Source organism: Talpa occidentalis, unplaced genomic scaffold (assembly GCF_014898055.3).
Source record: "Talpa occidentalis isolate TD23 unplaced genomic scaffold, MPIMG_talOcc4v2.1 talOcc4.6, whole genome shotgun sequence".
NCBI lineage: Eukaryota > Metazoa > Chordata > Mammalia > Eulipotyphla > Talpidae > Talpa > Talpa occidentalis.
In genome coordinates this window covers 28,795,567-28,818,854 of record NW_023604972.1, presented here as the reverse complement: position 1 = coordinate 28,818,854, position 23,288 = coordinate 28,795,567, and the positions used below count along the sequence as shown (strand labels likewise).

The 23,288-nt window shown below is 41.7% G+C and overlaps 1 protein-coding gene and 1 non-coding gene across 5 annotated transcripts in view; one reads left to right on the top strand and one right to left on the bottom strand.

Annotated features, from left to right (window-relative positions):
- The window catches only part of USP46 (ubiquitin specific peptidase 46), a 68,258-nt gene that overhangs the window by 31,208 nt on the left and 13,762 nt on the right, over window positions 1–23,288 (top strand). For all 4 annotated transcript variants that reach the window (XR_005128956.2, XR_008549335.1, XR_008549336.1 and 1 more), the window contains exons 5-8: window positions 8,880–8,956; window positions 16,179–16,262; window positions 19,620–19,817; window positions 22,783–22,861. Coding sequence is in view for 1 of the 4 variants with exons in the window: in XM_037530405.2 (XP_037386302.1) it covers window positions 8,880–8,956; window positions 16,179–16,262; window positions 19,620–19,817; window positions 22,783–22,861 (438 nt within the window). In the remaining 3 variants the exon portion in view is untranslated. The remainder of the gene's footprint in view (window positions 1–8,879; window positions 8,957–16,178; window positions 16,263–19,619; window positions 19,818–22,782; window positions 22,862–23,288) is intronic.
- LOC119261502 (U6 spliceosomal RNA) lies at window positions 4,993–5,103 on the bottom strand. Its single transcript, XR_005129040.1, has one exon. It is a non-coding gene; the product is annotated as a U6 spliceosomal RNA (small nuclear RNA).

The following is a 23,288-nucleotide window of genomic DNA, read 5'->3' as shown; positions in this document are numbered from 1 at the left end:
GCATGCATCCTTTTTTAGTTCATTTTTTTGCTGTTTTCCCACCAATGCCAAAACCTTTAGAACACTTCATTGCTTTTTCCTTCTTTTGAGTTGTTTCCTGGTGAACTCATGAATTTTAACATTTCATGTCTTTTAATCTGTTGCAGTTTTTATTCCTTTTGATGTTGAATTTATTTTTAGAATAGATGTATGTACTTTTAAATGTCAAAATTAGGGCTATATTGTAAATATTATAATTTGCAGATTTGCCATTTGTTTTTTCTTTTAACGAGGGAGTATTCCTTGACACCGTCTTGACCTTACTTCTTGGATGTATTTTAGCACCAAGTCCTGTCTGTTGTGTCTTTTTAATCTTTTGACTCCCTGCAGCCCCCATTGCTCCCTCCCTAGTGCAGGTCACCCATCAGCTCTTGCCTGGCAATCCCAACTACACTACTACAATGACTTCCTACTGGGTTTTCTTTTTCTCTTGCTTCCCCATGTTACTCTCCTGCCTGAAGTACAATAGTGACTTCCTATTTGTTTCTTTTCTTTGAAAGAGTTTGTATAACTTTTAAAAAGGTTTTTGAATATTAGGTAGAACCTTACCATCTAAACATATACTTCAGTTGGTTTTTTTGTTTATTTTTAGGAATGATCATAAAATACATATTTTTCTGTGTTCTTCTGCTCATCATCCCTTGTGAGATCCTTTTGTGTAGTTGTGCAGTGCTGTAGTTCATTCATTTTTCTTTGCCATGCAGTATTCCATTGAGTGAATAGACCATAATTCACTAATCCATTGTGTAGTTGATGGGTATTTGGTTGTTTCCAATTTTGGGCAATTATAAATAACCCTTCTATGACATTCTGGTCCATAAAATGTGTATGTACATCCAGTTTTTCTAGGATCTAGACAGAGAAGTAGATTTGTTAGGTCATATGAGGTTATCATTAACTTCATTAGAAAATATCTGATTCCCAAAAACATTGTACCAATTTGCACACCCTATATACGAACATTCTTATTTTTCCACATTATTGTCTGCAATATCATTTTGAAACAACTTTCTTGTGGGTAATACAGTGGCTGTATGGATGAGTCTTCTTTTGTTCAGTAAATATGGGTTTATTTTTCCCCATATAAAGGAATAAGCACTGGGGATACAGTAAGAGCCTGGCCTTTCTGGAACTTTCAGCATAGAAAACAGATATTAATGACAAAATGAACTAGTTGTATAATTACAATTACAAGCCTCTAAGAAGTACAGAGTCTCAGATGAGCTTATGACGAGGAGCCGAACAGTGGGCATCACATCACTATCTCTGCGGCCAGGAGACCTGCTCCAGGCTGCACAGCCAGACTAGCCTTTGTGGCTATCTCTGAAATGAACACGGCAACTAAGATTTCCAGGAAGTCTCAAGTGATAGGTTCTTTCACTTTTGCACTTTCTTTTTTGTCTATAAACAGGTCAGTTGATTCCAACAAATACAAATATTCTCTCCTCAAATATTTGTATTGTGAAGACAGCTACCTAGCCTGTTATTTCCAGGAGGGTTACTATGGATGGGACACCTTTCCCCAGAGATTTCCCCTAAAACTTCTAGATGATACTGGAGAGCTTGTTAGAATGGAATTCTAACTGTTTACATACACATAGTTTATGGAAAGTGAGTGAGTTTTGAATATGTCTTTATGGAGAGTGGAACACTCTGAAAATCCCATACTTTTATCCCCTGAGATGATGAGATGATTTGAAGCAAGAGTGTTTTTCCTGTGCAGTTATTTGGATAATCACCTCCATTTTCTCAGCTCCTGTAATGGGTTGGAGCCATCTCGTGCTTCCTCCACCATGCCACGCCCCTGCTGTGACACCCTTGCCCGTTGGTCACCAGTATCTGCTGGACACTGTCCAGGGACAGAGAACTCAATCTCCTGAGGCCACACACTCCATTTTTAGAAAGCTCCCATTGTTAGAAAGCCCTAGACTTTCTAAGAAAATACATAGCTGCAGGCTTTTTGTTGTAAACTGTGGAGAATTTAGTGTAAAAGAAGACCCAACGTTAATGTTTTCCTTCACAGGATGAGAAACACAGGTCCCTTTGAGTAACATCCTCTGCCCAGGGCAGGAAGCCTTTAGACAGCACTTCAGTCAGAATTGCCAAGACCTGCGTCCATGAAATCTCACAGTGGGATTAAACTGCACTAGATCCTAAGCAGCAAATTAGCCCCTGGGGGAACCTTGCCATTGTAGCAGCCTCAGCCTCTAGTCCCTCCTATGTGGAAAACTCTTTCTGCCAGCTCTCATGCTTTCTGAAAACAATGATTTTTTTTCTGGGTCTCACCCTTTGTAAATGTTGCTTGTGATTGCAGTGCAAATGTCAACTGAGAGATTTATGGAGACAAATTGTTTCATTCTGCAGTAGACTTAGAGAGGCTATTTTAAGGGGGTAATTCTGTGCTAGTTTACTCAGATAACCTTGATAAAGGCGCTCCAGAATGGAGGCGTGGGGAGTTTCCAGTCTAGCCTCCTTCTCCCTTGGTTGTTCCTTGCTTGGTTCATAAGATTTGCTGGGCCAATTGGAACTTAATTTTGTTGTTGTTAATTTCCCCCCTTTTCCCATTGAACATCGCTCTGCAAATCTCTGGTTTATAGTGCTTCTCCCTGAACGCATTTCTGTTACTAGACCCAGCAGGTTGTCAAAAGAACAGCTTGATTAAGTACCAATCATACAGCTCCTTCTTGACAGAGCTTGAAATTGATCCAGTAGAGCTTGTGAGCACCTCACAGAATAGGACTGAGGCTGGGTGGTGTGGCCAGGTATGACCACTTCCTCAGTAGGGGTTCAGAGGCTGCTCATGCTGGTGGGCTATAGTTTGCCCCACTCAAACCCCACCATTTTGACTCTGTTCTAAGCCAGAGCCTTTTTAGTTCCTGTCTGAATATCATGGAGCTGCTGTCTAGTCTCACCTATACTACTAAGTCCAGGAGAGGATTTGGGGCCTATAGGAGCACATTTGATGAGGATTTTAATTACCAAGAACCTCGCAGACTCATGATTTGTATGTATGCTCTCTATGTTAATGTTCTTCCAATTGATTTATTGTTAATTATTTTTTAAAAGAAGAGCAAGCAGAATCTCTCTACCCTGCTTAAATGAGTTTTGTGTGAACTCCATGCCCAACATTGGGGACAAAGAAAGAAGAATAAGATGTAGCCTGCACTTGCTGAGGATTGGAGCCTTGGTGATATATATGTTTCCTTGGAGACAAGCTGTATTTTCACTTAGACCAGAATGAGATCCTGTGTGTGGGAAGAAAATGGTTTTATCTTCTGACAGCTTTCTTGGAAGAGAAAGGCAAAAAAAATTTGCTTGATCACTCAACAATTTTGACTATATCAGTGTGGGGCAGAGGAAGAAAATATCCAAATGGATTTTGGAAGACTTTAGTGCCATGTTTTGATAACCCTAGCAGGGTGGATCCACCTGAGTGTGCTTTTTCACACTCTTTAATTCTGGAAGCAGTTTGCATTTGGAATTGAAAAAGTTACAGTACCATTCTTCAATTACTTAGTTAGGTTTACCTCTTTCTACAGCATTTCTTTGTTTTTGTTCCCCTTCAAGTACAAGATCTTGAACAGAATCTGATCTCAGCTGTCTAAATTATATCCTTTTGTTTTCTCCCAGAGAAGAACCATTTAGGTTTAAAACAAGTTTTACTAATTAAAAAATATAATACTTGTGGATTACTAAAAACATCAGATTTAGGAATGTATAAAAAGAAAGTCATAATTCTGTTCAATTTTCATTCATCTATTTAATATTTCGTGGGTATTTACTAATGGTGGAAATTTTTTTGGATACTAGGAATATAGCAGTTAAAGCTAACAGAAGTGATAAAAAAGTGATTTTTTTTTAAACTAATGTACACATTTAAAGCTATAAAATTCCCTTTAAGCAACTGCTTTAGCTTCATCCCTCAAATTTTGATGTTTTCTTTGTTATTTCTTCAAAATAAGTTTTGATTTCTATTGTGATTTTTATCTTTGATTCATGCATAACTTAGAAGTATGCTGTTTAATTTTCAAATATTTGGGATTTTCCTAGCTATCGTAATGTTACTGATTTCTAATTCCATTGTGCTTAGGCAATATATTCTATATGATTTCAGTTGTCTGAAATTTATTGTGACATGTTTGATGTCCTAACACATAGTCTGTTATGGTATCCATGAAAAATGGGTTCTCTCAACCCTGAAACTGTTAATATTTAGGATCAATAATTCTTTGTTGTGTGGTGCTGCCCTGGGTAATTGTAGGATATTTAACAGCATTCTGGCTTCTACCTACTGGATGTCAGAAGCATCCCCTAGGATGTGACTACAGTAAATATCTGCAGACATTGTGAAATGTGCCCAGGAAGGCAAAGTTTCCCTGGTGAGAACCACTGAGTTGAAAGGAATGTATACTTTGTAATTGTTGGGTATAGTGTTCTATAATTGCCATTTGGTTTTGATTGTAATTCAGAACTTCTTTGCCTTTCTTGATTTTTTTTCCCCCTAGTATTTTTTTTTAATCAGTGATAAAGAAAGCAGTGTTAAATCTAACTATGTTTGTGGGGCTATCTTATTTCTCTTTCAAATTCTGTCAGTTTCTTTCCATGATTTTTTTACTTTTTAAAAACATCTTTATTGAGATATAGTTTATGTACTGTAAAAGTTATCCTGTGATTTCTTTTAATAATATACTGAGTTGTCAACTATTATCATAATCTAGTTTAAAAACATTTCCATGATTCCAGTAAGATCCTATGTATCTGGGAGTTAATTTCTGTTGTGAGTCCTGGACCGCTACTAATTACTTTCTGTCTTTAGGTATTTGCCTTTTCTAGACATTTCATATCACATGAATCATGCAACATGTATGGATGGCCTTTGTGTCTGATTTTTTTAACTTAACGTATTTTCAAAGTTCATTTGTGTTGTATGTGTCAATAATTCAGTTCTCTCTTTTTTTTATGGAATGCTTCACAAATTTGGGTGTCATTCCTGCAAAGAGATAATTCATGCTAATCTTCTCTGTATCATTCCACTTTTAGTATATGTGTTATCAAAGTGAGCACAGTTCATTCCTTTTTATTGGTGAATAGTATTCCAGCTTCATGTATTTTTAAGGCTCTGTCATGAAAGGCAGCCACATATTTTTTTCTAGTAAACTCACCTAATTGTTCAGAGACACCTTCTTATGTTTCATTATAATTTTATATAAAATCTATTTTATCTGATATAAATATAGCAGTCTGAATTCATACTTATGACAACTTCGCATTGTGTATCTTTTTCCATTCACTTACTTTCACTCTGTCTTTATATTAAAGCATAGTTTCTGTGAACAACATATAAAACAGGTCTTTTTAAAAAATATATTTTGAAATTTTTTTTTCTTGAAACATTTGTTATATTCTTGTATAATGTAATTTTTGAAATGTTTGTATTGGGGCTCCCATTTTGTTTGCTTTTTATTCCCCCATTAGTTTCTTGTTATCCTTTCTGCCTTTTTTGGTGGGGATTGAAATATGTATTAATACATGTGTTTTTTTACAATTCCACTTTAATTTTCCTCAAAGTATATCTTTGTGTGTTTTTTAGTGGTTGCTCTAGAGATTACGGTATACATTTTCACTTTCCAAGGTCTGCTTATGATTGATAATTTTGCTGTTTCACATGAGATATAGAAAACTTATAACTATATGGGTGGATGTTCCTTCTCTGCCACCCACCTTGTGTGTTATATATGTTTATTTACTTATAAATGCCACTGATCAATACCATTAAGTACATTCTTGATGCTTTTCTTTTTTTCTTGAGGATCTGAATTTCCATCTGGTGTCACTTTAACCTCTTGTGTGCAGATCTGATTATAATGAAGCTTCATTTTGTCTTTATTCTTGAAGGATATATTTATGAAATCTAAAAATACTGCATTAGTCGTCATCCTTTTTCAGCACATTAAAGATTATCCCACTGTTTCCTGACCTCCATAGTTCCTGGTGAAAGGTTAGCTTCCAGCTTTATCATCTTTGTGTGTGTAATGTGCCATTTTTCTCTAGCTGTTAAGATTTACTTTTTACCTTTGATTTTCAGCAGTTTGTCTATGATGTGCCCTGGCTAATCTTTGTATTAACCCTGCTTGAATAGTAAATCTATAAACGAATGTCTTTTTAGGTTATATTCAGTCATTATTTTCCAAATAGTTTTTCTGTCCTATTCTTTCTTCTTCTGGACCTCCAATTATGTGTACAATATTAACTAACATGTCCCTGAAAATTATCTGACAGTTTTCTGAGAATCTGTTTTTATTTCAATCTTTTTTCTTTGTTGTTCTCATTGGATAATTTTCTTTATTTTTTTTTTAAAGATTTATTTATTTATGCATACAAGAACTGGGGTACAGGCCAGAGGTGTGCGGGGTGAGAGGATTCACCAGAGACAGAGTGGGGAACAGAACAGGCGGATTTACTGAAATACACTGCTGAGAGGAGCAGTGGGCGAGACAGGAGAGGTCTGCTGTGTCATGTGGGTTGCTCTCAGCCGGGGGTCAAACTCGTGCTGCAGTAGCTGCAGATAGCTTCATAGGTTGCACCTTAACCCCTTGCGCCACCAGGGAGGCCCATCATTGGATAATTTTCATTGATCTGGCTTCAAATTCTTTTGTTCTCCCCTCTGTCATCTCCACTTCTTAAGTCCATCCTGTTTATTAATTTTTCAGTCCTGAAATTCCCATTTGATCCATTTTTATTGTTTCAATTCCTCTGCTGAGATTTTATTTTTATCTTTTGATTTATTTTTCTTTACCAAAGATAATTTATAATAGTTTCTTTAAAATTCTGTCTGGTAATTCCAATACCTGGTCATCCCAGGATTAGTCTCAGTTGTTTTATTTTACAAATGTCTTCCATTTTCTCGGTTCTTCATTTAGTATAATTTGGGATCTTATCTGGGACATTGAGAATGTTAAGTTTCAGAGACTGTTATTTTTCTTTAATGCATATTGAATTTCTTTAGTTTCAGAAGGTGCTTAACTTGGTTCAACTCAAACTAATAGCTTTCTTAGACAGCAACTTGAATCTTGGGTCAGCCTTCTCATCTCCAGCTGAGTTGCTGGTCATGATCTCTGTGTCTGTGTGATTCAGGGGTCAGCAGAAGATGTAGGCAGACAGCATTGGGCTTGGCGGGAGCTGCTTAGTGAGAATAGCTTTCCTCCATGGGTCTCCTATCTTTTTCCCAGGATCAGTGGACTAGCCTGGGCTTCTGTTTCTCATGGCAGTGACAGACATGCAAGAGAGAAATTTCACAAGTAATTGTTCAAGCTCTGTTTGTAACATGTCTTCTATTATAGTGTGTTCTAACACTTGCAAAGCAAGTCACATGGCTGAACTCAGAGTCAAGGGTGGGAAACATACTTATTGGTCCATGAAGTTATATGTCTGGCAAAGAAGCTGGTATAGGCAATGGTGAAGATTTTGGATCTTTCATGCATTCTACTGTAGCTGTAATAAGCTTAAATAAATGCGATTAAAAAATTCAAACAGTGTGATAGTGATAAGGATATATTATATGTGTATACAAATATATACATGCCCTTTTATGCAAGATTGGATTTAACATGTCACATATATAATTGTATAGCCTACTTTTCATTTACTATCATGCCTACAATGTAGTAAAACCATCTGTAGCTTTTTGGCCACATTAGGTCATTTAAAATTTTTTACCTGTCTGCAGTTTATTGAGTGCTTATATCTTAAAGCACTTTACTTTTATTTCATCCTTTCAACAAGCTTATGAAATAAATACTGTCACTTTTCCTACTTCACAGATGAAACTGAGGTTCAGAGAGGCCAAGTAACTGGTCTAAAGTCATCTGCTTTCTAAGTAGCAGAGGCCAGGTATGCATATTCTGTGCCTGGTCATGAAAGTAAAACATTTGTGTCCACATCTCTGAACGTTCCTTCAGATAATTTCCTTGCAGTGGAATATTGGGTCCCAGGGCAGCTGTAATACTTAGGGAAGTGTTTGTGTCCTCTTGCTGCCTGTTGACTGAGCGCTCATAGTTGTTGCTGAGCTAGTTCATCCCTTCCAGTCCAAGGCAGAAAACCCCAGGCTTGCCAGTGAAGCCCCAGAATTTAAGCCCTTCGTATTCTGTGAGCTTTGAAAAGTACAACTCCCAGAATTGGTGTAGTATGAGCTGTGGAAGGCTAAGAAACAGCTGGGGCTGGGCTGAAGTGTGAGCCAAGGCTCCAGAAGGCACAGAGTTGTGCCAATGATGACCCCTTCCTTGGCCATAGAATAGCCTGTGTGTGGTCACTGTGACTGTCTTCTGTCTCGCAGTGGACTCTTGGCCCCACTCACAATTTGAATACCTACTCACAGGAGTGAGGGGCTGATTTTAAGGGACTGGCGGAAAGCGTGAACCACTTAATGAAAAGGTGATAATCTGATAGTAGGCGTTCTACATCTCGTCCTTTTTCCATTTCCATTTTTATCATTCTGCCACTCTGGACTCTTTGGATGTCTGTCAGTACTTCCTACTTAGAATCAGTGGGGAGATGAATGGAGAGGAATAGATCAGGTTGAGTTTTAATTATTGAAAGTCCTGGACCAAAGCAGGAATAGAGATAAGGTTAAATTGAGAGTTTGGGATTTCCTCTAGATTGGGCTTTTTTTAGGTAGCTCTCACTGCTGAGGAGTAGGCTAAACAACACATGACATTTACTGCAGTTATGGCTTTTGGTTACTTATAAATATTCCGAATTTTATCTGCTGTGTCTATTAAGTATTTTGTGCCAAATGCTTTTTTTTCTTCTTCTTCTTCTTTTTTTTTTTTTTTTTGCTTCAGGTTAGTAGCAAAGATGAAGATTTTCTCGACCTTTCTGTCGATGTGGAGCAGAATACATCTATTACTCACTGTCTAAGGTAATCTAGTAAATTCTGACTGCCCTGAGCTTTGGATCAGGCTAGGAAATAAGTGGGGGAAAAAATAAAAAATCCTGTATTTCCTCAGGAGATAATCTCCCTTTATGTTAAGCGAAAGTAATCCTATTAATCTATTCTTCTTACCCAAGAGAGATTAAAAATAAGTATATGTGGTTTGGAGAAGAAGTCATTAGTTATTAAGTTTAAAAATAAGGTTTTTTTTTTAAGATTTATTTATTTATACAAGCACTGGGTACAGTCAGAAGCGCGGGAGGGTGAAAGAATTCACCAGAGCCAGAGCGGGGAGCAGAGCAGGCAGAAGGACCGAAGTACACTGCTGAGGGGAGCAGCGGGCGGCAGGAGAGGTCTGCGCGCCATGTGGGACCCTTGCCCAGAGGCTGGGTATCGAACCAGCGCTGCAGAGGCTGCAAGCAGCTTCGCAGCCCAGCGCTCAACTGCTGCGCCACCGGGGAGGCCCTAAAAATAAGTTTAATGTTTAATATAAATCTATACTTTTGCTTACATGATCAAAAGTGTAACACACACACACACAATCATACAATTTAAGTGAGTAAATGATATGTACCAGTACTTTCTTTTTCTAAACTAATCTGTTATTTTAAAATTAGGCAGTGAGCTGATGTCCAATGAAGGGTTGCCTTTCCCTCCATTTTCAGCATTCTCTGGAGGTCATAGAGAGAAAGACGATCCCCCTTGTTAGGGTTGAGGGGATGGAACATTACTGTGTTATGTGTTGACTTGTATAGTGAACTGTGTTCCAAGTTGATATGAAGACATGATTCTCCTTCTGCCTCCTCACTTCTCCCACCAGGAGGTCGGGAGTGATTCTTAGGTGGCCCAGTCTTGTTCCTCACCCTGGGGTGAAGGCAGCACTGTCCTCTGCTCTCTCAGCACTTACATTCTGGTGAGAATTAGAGGCAATGATCAGGGCTTTGAAGGACAGTTGACAGGGTCAGGAGAGTGCCTCATAGTGGGGATGTTGTTATAGCCAAGTGGTTAGTCAGGCATTCCTGCCACTGTATAGGTTACCCCAGCTCAGACATATTTTATAGGGTCATAACAAAGCACTGTTGATTTTTATTAGTAGGAATCAGGGTGACAAAATTGTCCTTCAAGAATTCATGTTACTGAGCACCTTTTAGAAGAATAGATTAAAGGGACATGCTGTGGTGCTTGACTGCTAGGAAATTATCTTTCAGGGCAAAGGCACCAGCACCAGCGTTGAAAGGCTGCTTGGTTCATCTGTGTGCCATGCATGTGTGAGCCGGGGGGGCAGGTGGCTAACTGCCCCAATGTCTTTCTAGGAGCTGGAGCCCTCCCTCTCACAGCTCTGTGCTGATAGCTACCTCAGCACTTCCTGGGGACAGGCACATCAGTCCTTATGCCCAAATGTGTTAGGTCCAGGTGTCTAGAACAAGTTGATTATGTCTTTGTTTGCAAAGTGTTTTTGTAGGCTCAATGGCCCCTTTTGTTTGTGAATAGTTCAGCTATGGCATAGGTTCTTAATATTCCTGTGAAAAGAAGAGCCAGTTTTAATCCTTTTATGATCACAGGGAGTAAAAAAGATTGTGCCAACGTTAGCCACGGGGAATGAGAAGAACTTATTCCTTGCCACTCCCCTTCCTGAGTGAGGGAGTTAGAAGGAATTTGGAGTTAGGAAGTTGACAGCTTCCCTTTCCCTTCCAGGGAATTCCTGAGCTGTTAGGGCAAATGATAGTAGCAGGAGCTTTGAGGCCAACCTGATAAAGGATTAACTGGTTATTTGGGGTACCCTGTTATAAAGAGATTTATGTTTCCCTTTTTTTCCCCCTGGAGAAATGATGTATATCTCCGTGTCTATATGTGTAGGTACATAGGCCATGCACCTATTGAAGGCAGGCTTGTGGCATATGGAATATGAAAACTGGGATGGGTGAGCGTGAAAGAGCTGCAGAATGTCTTTTCAACACGAACTTCTCATCTGATTGGACCATCGAGGCTGGTGCTCCTGAAGACTGCCCCACCCCCATTTTACATCACTCTTAAACTGGATCTTGACTGCCTAGCTCTACCCGCCCTCACATATGCCTGGGATCTCATCTCCCCAGTAGAAAAGGAAGCCTGCCAGGTGTTGTCATTCACTCCTGAGAATTCTGTGGTGGGGGTGGCAGCTTTCCAGCTCGTCCCAAAAGAAGGAAGTGCAGAGAAAGACCCAGGGAATAAATGATGCCAGCTGGTTCATTAGCTTTTCCTAGCTGAGACAAAAGAGATGGAATGATCAAGATCTTGTCTCCTTTCATGGTTTAATTTGGCTGACTTTCTTGGGTTTGTTTTTAAAATTAGAATTATGAATTTCCTTCCTTAACATAAGGTCTCTACATATCTTTTCTGAGGGGATGTTTTTAAATTTCATTTGCTTTGATGACTCTGAAAGACAAAAATCAAGCTGGATTTGAATCTAAGATCTCAGCCACCTCCTTCTAGAAGGGCTTTTGGTGATCACTTACACTGTGGTTTTGCTGAACTTTTGTCCCAGAGAAATGATGATGTAAGTAGTGGTTAAGCAGGATACAGGTCTAGAGCCATTAAATCCACATTGTAGCTGAGCTGTAAGTTGATACTCACACCTAAGTACTGTGTCTTCGGCAAGGTAAGCCATCTGTATCACAGGAGGATACTGAGAATGTTTTTTTTCCTTTTGAAAGGTTCAAGGGTAGCCTCGGGCAAAAACTTAAAATACGTGAAGTTTCTGTTAATTATCCTTCCATGCCTTTTTGGTATTTTTTTGTCTTCTATTTCAATGCCTTAGTCCCTCCTTGTGGCTCCTTCACTGGCACTTACTTTATCCTCAAGGGCGCCATGTTCTGAAACTACTTTTCTCTCCCTCTGCCTGCCTTTTGTGTAAATTCCCGTTTTCCCAGTGCTGAGGTCAGCTCAGTGTTAGGAGGAAAGTGCTCTTTCATTCTCTAAAGCCTCTATTTTCAAAATTACTCTTTTACAAAAAAATTCCTCTTTACTTATTTTGGGAAACTTCTTTATTGGATTAAGTCCACTCACATCCATCCATTGTCCCATGCCTGTATATTAGTTTCTCTGACCTGTGCTTTGGTATTATCAGTATTCAAATTTTCCAGTGTCTGACACTTAAGTCTGTCTTGTGAATTTCCTTTTAAAAATCTTCTTTAATACTCTAATCCGTGATTTTCAAACTTTACTGTGTGTCAGAATCACCCAGGGAGGTTGGCAAAAGTAAAGGCCCATGTCATATTCAACCTCAGTCAGCTTGGGCCTTCCATTTTAATTTTCTGGGTGATTCTGATAACCAGCAAAGTTTGAGAATCACGGTTTTAGATTTTTACACTCAAACAGCTGTCTGTGGACTTAGCACCTTTGTTGGCCAGAAATGGAGACTCCGAAGAATGAAATCAGTGAGAATATGCATTTTGACGAGAGCTCCAGGTGATTCAAATGCATGTTTGTTAGTGATTGCACAGCTTTGGGAACTGTGGCTGTCAGACCAGGGAATGCACTGGAACCACCCTCTCAAACATTAATGTCTGGCTTCTACCTGGAGAGTGTCTGCTGTAACTGATTGGTAGAGGATTAAGCATTGAGATTGTTTTTAAAGTTTCTAAAGCTTTCCAGGTAAATCCAGTGAACACAGGCCTCTAGAAGAAAGTGTCCCCACATGTTGTGCCAGGTGAAGTAGGTTACAGGTATGTGTTGCGTCCTCCGCTCCTGGGAGGCTGGCCAGAGCCAGGAGCTGCCAGCTGTGGCTCCCACAGGTGCAGCCACATTGGTTAACCCCAGCTCCCTTCTCCCCTGGAGTCATTTTCTATGTGAGTCATAACATGAAAACTATCGGAAAGCATTGCATGAGAATTTTTTTCCCAGTCAATTTTTGAATTACCGTGTTGAGTGAAAAAGTTAAGATTTTAATCAAAAGTTTGTCAAATATAGGCATTAATTAACTTGGACATGATAGCTGTTATAATAGATAGCCTTCCTTTCTGGGCACATAATCTTTCTCCACTCTTTCAGTTTTTCTGGTATACATTTCCATAAGCTTTTATAGTTTCTCTTATAAAGGCAAGTATTTCTCTTGAGATCTCTTTCCATCTTTTGACCATATTATAGCATCTGGGACTATTTAAAGAGCTGCGGAAAGTTTTGTGCTTCCCCAACAGCTGCTCTGTGCTTTGGCAGTTAATCCCAGGTGTCGGAAAGACTCCTCTCCTGGCCCCTTCACTTTGTCTTTTTCTCTGAATATTCTCTCCGCCTTTGTTGCCTGCTTTTGTTCCAGCAACTGTACAGCCTTCAGCTGGCAGTCCTGCTCTCCCTCATCTTTTCCTGCTGGGGTCACCACCCCCTTTCACAAATGCAGGCTGATTTCCCAAGTCTCCACTCACAGACACCCTGAATTCACCACCCTGCTTCTCGCGGTGGTGGCTTCCGGCCAGCTGGGCAGGATGGTGGTTATTTATAACTTGGCTTTAAATTGGGCACTAACTTCTGCTATTTTCCTACCTATATGGGTTTACAAATAATTGGAAATTTTTTTTTTATTAAATAAGGGTGAATAGAAAATGTCCAGTTCCTTTGTCACTGCTGTATTTGCCTCGGTTGTTCTGACTTTTTAGCTGGACACAGAGGTTTGTCTGGGTAGTGTAGGGTAAGGTAAAAGGTATCAGGCTTTTCTGCCCTCCCGCCATTAGGATTGATGACAGAACCCTGCGGTCCTGAATGCATGCCTGACGGCGGGCACCTGGAGTGGGGTGTGGGCATGCGTAAGTGGGTACACCTGGGCTGAGAGCTTGGGCTTACAAGAGTGGCATCACAGGGATGCCAGCAGGAGGGAAGAGCGAGCAGAGCGACCAGAAGGAGAAAGAGCAAAAAGAGCAGAACAGCAGAGCGAAAGAACCAGCAGCAGAGAAGCAGAGGCCACGAGAGAAGGCCGGAGAGCCCAGTAAGAGTGAAGACTTGCTGGGGGCTGGGAGGCCTGCCAGCCTTCCGGCGCCCCAGCACCAGGACTCTCCTTACCCCATCTGCGTGGATCATAGAGATCCTGCTCCGTGCCTTCCCACCACGACAGTAGCCACACCAAGGATGTGAATCTTTGCTTTTTTAAGTTTCCCCATTCTGCCTGAATAATTCCTGTGCAGGCCAGGAAGAAATTTCATGTCAGTTATTCCATTGATGTGTCAGGGGGCATTCAGCTGAGGTGGAGCTGTATTACGTACTCAGTACTTGAAATCTGAAGGTTGAGTGAAATCACCTTCTCAGTTGTTGCCTTGCCTTCTCTTAAACCCTTCTAGCTCTTTCTCCTGTGCTGCCAGAAGAAGTATTTCTAAAAAGCACTTTGTCTGGCTGAGACCAGTCACTGAGACTCCGAGGGTCTGAGGCAGCATCTCGGGAACACTGCATCTCCACCCCATCTCCACATACCTGTGCTTCACATTCTCGCTGTCTGGATCCCTTGACTCTCATCCACCTGCCATACTTGCCCTCTTTTGAGAACCTGAGTTGCGCTGCTCCAGGTTCATTTTCCATTTCTCTTTGCTTCCCCTGGACTTTATGCACATGCTCTGCTTCATTTGTTCAGACAAGAAATGTGTTGAGTGTTTGAGTGCGCTTCTCGCTCAGGCGGGCCTGTGCTTGGTGCTGGGGCACGGCAGGGGGTGAGACAGGTCTCAGCCTTCATGGAGGGGAGGCAAGACTTCCAATAAGTGGGATGATTTCAGTTAGGAATAAGTGCTCGGAAGGAAATGAGACAGGTATGGGAAAGAGGCTGGGTGGGTTCAAGAGAGTGACCAGGGAAACCCTCTGTGAAGAGATGACCTTTAGGCTGAGCTCGAAACAAGTGTAGCCAGCCATGGAGGCATCTGGAAAGGAGCTGCCAATGTGAAGAAAATAGCAGGCCTTCAGGAGGGAGGGGTGTGGGGAGAGAGGCTGGGACAGAGTGAAGGCAGCGGGTGGGAGGAGGAGGTTGGAGAATGCTCCTGACCTCAGGACTGGTGGTCTTGGCTAGCATTTGGGTTGTAGGCTTACCTGCATTGAGCAGCTATGTGGGGGCTTTAGGCTTTGCAAATGGCTTGTGTGAGACAGTTTGTTTACCCTGCACTGAGTGCTTGATGCTGTGAATTCATTTGTGTGGCTCTGTAAACTGTGGGCTGCTGGAGGGCAGGTGCTCACCGGGAATCCAGCACCCTGTCCAGAGTGTGTCCCTAGATGTTCGGGGATTTAATGAGTGGACGATCTGTGTTTCCTTTGGATAAGCTCAGTTGAAGCAGTTGAGTCTCTAATGCCATGTAAATAACATTTTCCATTTAATAAAATCTGATCATTTTGGTGTTAGGACACTCCTTATGAAGAAGGAAATGTCACAGACATTTTCAAGACTCTGAGGGTATTATTATATCCTGGATGTTCTTTTCAGCCTGGGAAGCAATACCACAGGAATGTTAAATAGAATCTCAATGACCAGAAAAGAATGAAAAGCCATGACAGTTAAAAAATGAAAACTATAAGTAGTACAGAAAAACATCATGAGGAAGTGAATACGGCTATAACAAACTCAATGGCATTTGCTCTCAAAAGAAATCAGGCCAAAGTTCTTATCTTGCGGGGTGTGAGAAGGCGGGAGCAGGGGCTTGGTCGGAGGCAATCATGTGTTGATAATTTGGGACTTTATTAGTTTTCTATAAGAGCACTTGTAATTGCTTTAAATCTTACTGTCTTTATTTTTGTGCTATTTGAAAAGCTGGTCCACCTGAGACATACTGCTTTTCATTAACTGCTCAATAACGTCATCTTGCCTTTTATGTGGTTGCCTTTTTTTGGACCCAACTTTTCTAGTGTCATGTTGAGTTTTTCTTTTTTGCTGTGGTTAGTATTTTCTGCCATCATTTTCAGTCTTCACTTTACTGGTATTCTCTGTTAAACTCTGAGATTTTACTGAAGCCTTTGGAAGCCCTGATTTCTTATTTACTTGTGCCCCATTAAATAAAACCACACTTGAAAATCTCTTGCGGTGAAATCACAGCCCCATCCACTAGACGCGCTGTAATGGCCGTGTGGTACCCACTCATATGAAGGATCTGTTGTCATTTCTTCTTTCCCCACATCATAAACTGAGCCTATCTACAGGTAATAGAGGGTTTCCAATAGGGTATAGCAAGAACATTTTGGACTTTTTAAAAGATGAAAATATTTTCCTCTGCAGAGACTTCAGCAACACAGAAACTCTGTGTAGTGAACAGAAATATTATTGTGAAACCTGCTGCAGCAAACAGGAGGCCCAGAAAAGGTGCGTATACGCTCATCTGGCTTTGTGTGTTGAGAAACAACCAGGCCTTAATGCCCGGCAGATCTGTTTTTTTTTAAATTCACTCCATTATTTATTTATTTATTTATGCATGCATGCAAGTGCTGGGTACAGTCAGAAGCACAGGAGGGTAAGAGAATTCACCAGAGCCAGAGCAGTGAACAGAACAGGCAGACTGACAAAGTACACTGCTGAGGGGAGCAGTGGACGGCAGGAGAGGTCTACGCGCCATGTGGGACCCTCACCCAGCGGCCAGGGATCGAACTGGCATTGCAGAGGCTGCGGGCAGCTTCACAACCCAGCGCTCAACTGCTGCGCCACCGGGGAGGCCCTAATTCACTCTATTTTTAATGATAAAATTTTTTTATTGACATAACATTGTATTATAGCATCATGTCAATTTCAGTCTGTCAACACGGTGTGAACTGTGTTAAGTTCATCACTCAAAGTTCAGTTCTGCCCTTTACTGGACAGTTGACACCTTTTACCTGATTTTACCCACCTCACGTGGATAAATTGACGCCTTTTACCTGATTTTACCCCCATCCCCTTCTGGTAACCACTGATTTGGTCTTAAAGCCAAAAAGGTGATTTTTGTCTTATTTAGTTCAATTGTTTGGTGTCTCTATGTACCACAAAGGCGTGAAATCATAGGGTGCTTGTCTTTCTCCATATGACTTATTTCACCAAGCGCGACCCCCTCTAGGCCTATCCACATTGTTGCAAATGGCATATTTCATTTTTATTTGTTATACAGAGCTGAATAGTATTCCATTGTGTATATACACCACATCTTTATCCATTCATCAACCAGTGGGTACTTAGGTTATTTCCAGTTTTTGGCTATTTTAATGTGCTGCAATAAACTTGGGCATACATACATCTCTTCAAATTAGTGTTTGTATCTTTTTCAGTGAGCACCCAGAGGTGGGATAAATGGTTCATATGAAATTTCTATTTTTAATTTTTTGAGGAATTTCCACACTGCCTTCCATTGTGACTATACCAGTTTACATTCCCACCAGTAGTGTACAAGAGTTCGCTTCTCTCCACATCCTCCCCCACACTTGTTTCTTGTCTTTGGATAATAGCTGTTCTCACAGATGTGAAGTGACATCTCTATGGTTTCAATTTTCATTTTCCTAATAATAACAGATGACGAACAACTTTCCATGTATATGTCTTCTTTGGAGAAAGTGTCTGTTCAGAGCACCTGCCCATTTTTAATAGGGTGGTTTTTTGCTAAGTTTTAGTTCTTTATATTTTTGGATATTAACCCCTTGTCAGATTATGATGGCAAATATGGTCCCTAATTAGCAGGGAGGACAGATCTGATTTTGAATCCCACTTCCATGTGCATATAGCCATGTCACTTTGGGGAGTCAGATACCTTCCTCAAGGTAAAACTAGGAGAGTTGTCCATTTGTCTGATTATGTGCACATTTGTTCATTCCTTCATTCCACAGTACTTACTGAGTGTTACTCTATACCAGATAGTATACTGAGAAAAACAAGTAGTGATCAAATACAATTGCTGTCCTTTTGGGATTTAAAGACAAATTACAAAAAGGTCTTGGCATAATACATAACTCATACTAGACATTCAGTAATATTGTTAGTATTGCCTGAGTATTGGTACTTCTTTTCTGGAGACATAAGTTTAAAATATTCATCGTTTCATAAGGAATCATGAGAAAATCAGTAGCACAGTGGCGGTAGATGGATAGGTAATAAAGTCATCACATTCTGAATTGAGATGGGGGCCTAAGGCTGCCCATCTTTTTATCAGCACTAGCCATGTACAGCTCTTGGACTATCTTAAATATCCAGTGATTCCCTGTTATCCAACCCCAGAAACCAAGAAACTTGATACTTTAATCACAGTGCAGTCTTACTGTGAGTTAAATGCACCCTGACAAGAGTCGTGGAACATTCAAGGTAACTCACAGACGCTCATTACTGCTGTCTGCAGACCTTAGGCATCTACAGTTGAGGTTGGTATCATTTCTCTGACCAACCTCCCAGCCTTTCACCTCTAGACCTGCACATCCCTCCCTGTGGCATCAAAACTTACAAAAGGTTAGTCGCTGTAGGAGATAGGCATTGCGGTGGGAGGTAGGTCTCTTCCATCACCTGTGCCTCCAGTCCTTACAATCTAAGTCCACCGATGGCCAGCTCGGTCTCCCTGTGTGGCCTGAGGGTGTTTTATACAGTAAAAAGCCTGGTAGATTCCATGTGTTAAGATGTGGTGTGTTCCTATAGCATTTAGGGTGCCCCATGAATCTTGTATTTCTGCTGATGTTATTTTGATTGTTTTTATGAACAGGGTTTTACCTCTGATTTTGGAGTAAACTCTCCTAAATGTTGTTCTTTTCAAATAATATGCACAGAGAATGTGGACAAGCTGAGCAGCATTGATACTCAAAGGACATTCAGGACATTCCTAGAATGGGGGTCCTGGGTGGTAATTGGAGACCCTCTATTCTAGCAGAGTTATCCACATTATCTGGAGTCCTTGTGATTTATGGAATATTGTTAACAGTGATCTAGTGAAAAGAGCTTTCTGTGTTGATGTAAGTTTGGGAAAAGCTGCATCAAACAAAAGAGAACACTTCCTTTACTGTGGGATTTCTCAGATAAGTATGTTAATGTGTCGTGAGGAGCTTCAGAAAACAAAGCAGTGTTCTCAAAACATAACCACAGAAACGCCACACCTACTAACACATCCAGTGCTCCACTGAACCCAGTTTAGGATATATATCTCTAAGCCAACCCCTGCATTTTATAAATGAGGAAACTGCCAGAGAAGGAAATGACTTGCCCAAGAGCACACGAGTAAGAAGTGAGAGTGAGCCTCCTGGGCTTCCTGATGGCCAGCAGTGCCTTGTCTGGACATCCTCGCAGGTCCTCAGAACCTGTGGGTCCAGATCCCATCTGCTTGTTCTCCTTCCAACTTCTTTTCTCAAAAGCTCCCACCTCTCTTCTCCATTATCTCAGGATTGTCCGAACACCAGTCCTTCTTGGGAGGCAGAGGACATGGCAGAAAGCAATTGTATAGCATCTTTTTACTGGCATAAATATTCTGGGATGTCTCCTTTGACTGGAGACTCACTGTTGCATTTGTGTCTGGCTGGCTTGCTCCAGTTAGCTGAAGATAAAGAATAAGTCAGCTCTACATAAGTGAACATACTTTTATTCTCAAGAGTGGTGGTTTATTTGTTAGACTCTTCCTGCTCTTCACTTGTGCAGGCAACAGTATTTGTTCTTCTGCAGGCAACAGTATTTGTTCTTCTGCTCACAGGTGTGGTTCTACTGATTTTCTATTTCATGGTTCCTTAGGATGAGAGTAAAAAAGCTGCCCATGATTTTGGCCCTGCACCTAAAGCGATTCAAGTACATGGAGCAGCTCCACAGGTACACCAAGCTCTCTTACCGGGTGGTCTTCCCGCTGGAACTCCGGCTCTTCAACACCTCCAGCGATGCAGTGAACCTGGACCGCATGTACGACCTGGTTGCAGTGGTGGTTCATTGTGGCAGGTAAGGGGGGTGGGGGGCAGGTGCTTAGGAGAAGCGTGAAGGTTGCCCTAGTGCTCAAAAAGACCTAGTTGTATGCTTCCTGGGCCATGAGACTCCATAATAACAGTGCTTTTGGAAATCTCTTCCAAGCTCTTGTTCATTTATCATCTCAAAAGTAAATGCAAACACACCTACCTCCACACATAAAATACATTCTATAATGATAATCAGAATGCTCTGTCATAAGGTAAATAATTTAATAAATCTGCATTGATTAGAGATGAAACTTAGGAGGAATTTGAAATGACATGGAGAATTAAATGCTAATGCTATGATTTTACTTTTCAAAAAGCTAGGTCACATATAGAGTGAGATCTCCAGAGTATTTTAAGGCTTGTGACTAGAGAAGAGAAGCAGTAGATCAATTTAAGAATTTTTTTGGCATTTCAAGTGATTAAAAATATGCTCTAAAATATTCTTTATGTAATTTTCCCTCTTTCCCCAACACTGTAGTAAGCACACAGTTAGAAGGGAGAGAGAGAAGAACCCGCGACATTATGAGGAAGCATTTTGTTGAAAATCCTTTGAGCAAATACTTTTGTTCCATTATTTGTAATAAGCATGGAAAGTGCATGGCACCTTCACCTGGTGGTTCCCCTTCGCTCCACTGGACGGGGCTTGTCCTGTGTGCAGCAGATGCAGCCTCCCTGCCCCCCCCCTCAACCCCACCGGTTCTAGATGGGGACGTGTTGCAAAGCCGGAGCCTTCCTCTGCTTGCCAGGAGGGATTGTGAGGATGTGAGGTTCCAGCATAGGGAGGGATTAAATTCTCCCCCTGAGCTGGACTGGATGCTATCTGAAACTGTAACTTTACATCTGAAGCACCTCATATTTTCACCCATGCAGAGTTACATTAGGCCACTGGATATTTTCTTAACATTCTCAATAGGATTTATTTCTTGGCCAGTTAAAAACCAGTGTTTTCCCTGGAGATAGTTCTAACAGTAAGTCTTTTAATGGCACAGGGTTCAGTGATGGGGAAATTAGCTGTGCACACAGACCCTTGTGGCAGGAGTGGAAGGGGGTCTTGGCAGGCAGCGGCCTGGTACCTGGGGTCATGCAGGCCGTGATGGACAGAGAGGCAGTGTGGACAGATGACAGGGAAACGGAGCACTCTGATTTGTGGGTATGCACTAGTTTTCAGTGTGGTTCTCTGATCGCTGGAAGCGCTGGTGTGGGCAGGGGCTGAGACCCATTTAGGGAAAGTAGGGGATGAGTAGGATGTTGGATTCTGTACCAAAATTGGGGGCTCCAAGACCCAAGCAGCCCCGCAGTAAGGATGATTTGTTGCCGAGGCACGCATGCCACTAACTAGGATTCTTTAGATTCCTCCCTGCCAGAGGTAGGATTGTTCTTAGTATACAGAACACGCCTGGCCTGTGTTTGGGGATCAGGAGGCTCAACTGGAAGCATGGAGGCTGGGGAGCTGAGCCCTTCCCCTCCAGGCCATGGCTGCAGCAAGTGCACAGCCTCATTCGTTGATTTCCATGACAGGTGCTTTTTGAACCCTTGTTTCCTGGGTTTCATGCCACCACCTGAAGGTACAGTAGTGGACAAGGTACACAGGGCCTGCCATCTGGAAGCTGAGGATCTAGTGGGAGACACAGACAAGTGAAAATACCAGCCAGTCACCACCCAGAACATACAGGCCACTGCAAAATAAATTACAGTTTTGATGAGTGCTGTGAGAAGTGAGCAGGGCAACGTTGGGTGGGGGTGGTGCATCTTCAAGTAAAATGAGCCACAAAGAGGTGTCTACTCAGGTGACATTTGAGCTGACACCCCAAGGATGAAATGGACCAAGAATGCAGACTTTGGGGTGGGATCATTTCAGGCAGAGTTGCAGCTGGTGCAGAGCCCACGGTGTGAAGGGTGATGTGTGTCCAGAGAGGAGGCTAGTGAGCCGAGCGCACAGGGAGGGCAACGTGTGTGTGGGTGAGGTTGCCGACAGGCAGGAACAGGTCTCATGGGTCATCTGTGTTTGAAGAAAGCAAACTGAGAAATCCAGCCTTGCAGTTTTAATGGTACATTGAAAAATACAGAACAAATGCTCACGAGGGTAACACTATAGGATGCACCCCCCTCAGCTGGACAAATGTAACAGTTCAGTTATTTTCCCCACATTGCAGAATATATACCTTTTTATTTTAGCACGGATATTCTGCATTATGGTTGAACAGCTTTCTGAAACTTGAATCATATCAGTTGCTCTTTAAAATTCCTCAGAATCTCTCTGGCTTCCAAACAGTTCAAAATTTTAACCATGACACCCCAATCCCCCCCACCTCCAGCCCCCATCCCCCTGACCCACCAGGGGGCTCCTTTGCAGTTCAGCGAACATGCCAAGGCTTCCTCCCCCGCTGTCCTCCCCAGACCTTGGCATCTGCTCTCCCTGTTCCTAGACTTCCCTCATATAGTCACAGACTCCCCCACACTTCGTCGCCCAAATGATCAGACAGGCCTCTTTCACCACTGCGTGGAATAGTCCCTTCCCTCCATCCGCTGCGCGGACGCTGCTTTGTTCTTCACGGCACTCAGTACTCCTCGAGCATTATTTGTGTTTTCGGTCAGTTATTGCCGCTCTGACCCCAGCCCCGTGAAAGTGGGGACTTGGTTTGTCCTCTACTTTTCTGACAGCCAGAGTAGAGTCTGGCACAGAGCAGGCAGACGATTGATAGTCGCCGAATTTGTATGTCTGTTTTCCCCACCGGATTGTAAGTCCACAGAAGGCAGATGTCTTCTTCATCCTCAGGCCCAGCGTTGCTCCCCATCTGGTGTTCCCCCATAGCCTTGTGGCTGCACCAGTGTGGACAGAGATACAAGCGGGGAGTGTTTCCTTCCCCTATTTTTTCAAAGTGAATCAATGTGGAGGTTTATAAGGAACTGAATGTTAACTTGGTAACTTTCTTTTGTTTGTTCTTTTCCAGTGGTCCTAACCGCGGGCATTATATTACCATTGTGAAAAGTCATGGCTTCTGGCTTTTGTTTGATGATGACATTGTAGAGGTTGGTATGCAGATTATTCTAGGGTAGGGATAGGGCACAGTCGGGGTGTGTGTGTGTGCGTGTGCGTACGTACGTGTGTGCTTGCATGCACATTTCATAAAACAGGCCATTTTCCCAATAGTCTGACTTAAAAAATTTATATTCCACCAAAATGAAATTCTGCATTTTCCCTGGTGAGAGCGGTGTGATGCAATTGGAGACTCATTCAGTTCACTGATCAGCCATAGACATGGGGTCTCTGTGTCACCCTAAGTCCCATTTAATGTAAGTCCTGCTTCCTACCAGGACTTCACTGGTACAGACCAAATAAACTTCAAAGTCGCATTAGGATTCTTTCATTAAACCAAAATTTTCTTGTATTGATAGTTTTTAAAAATGTTTTTCAGTCTGTTGGGCCTGAAAATCTTTATATTATATACTAGAACAT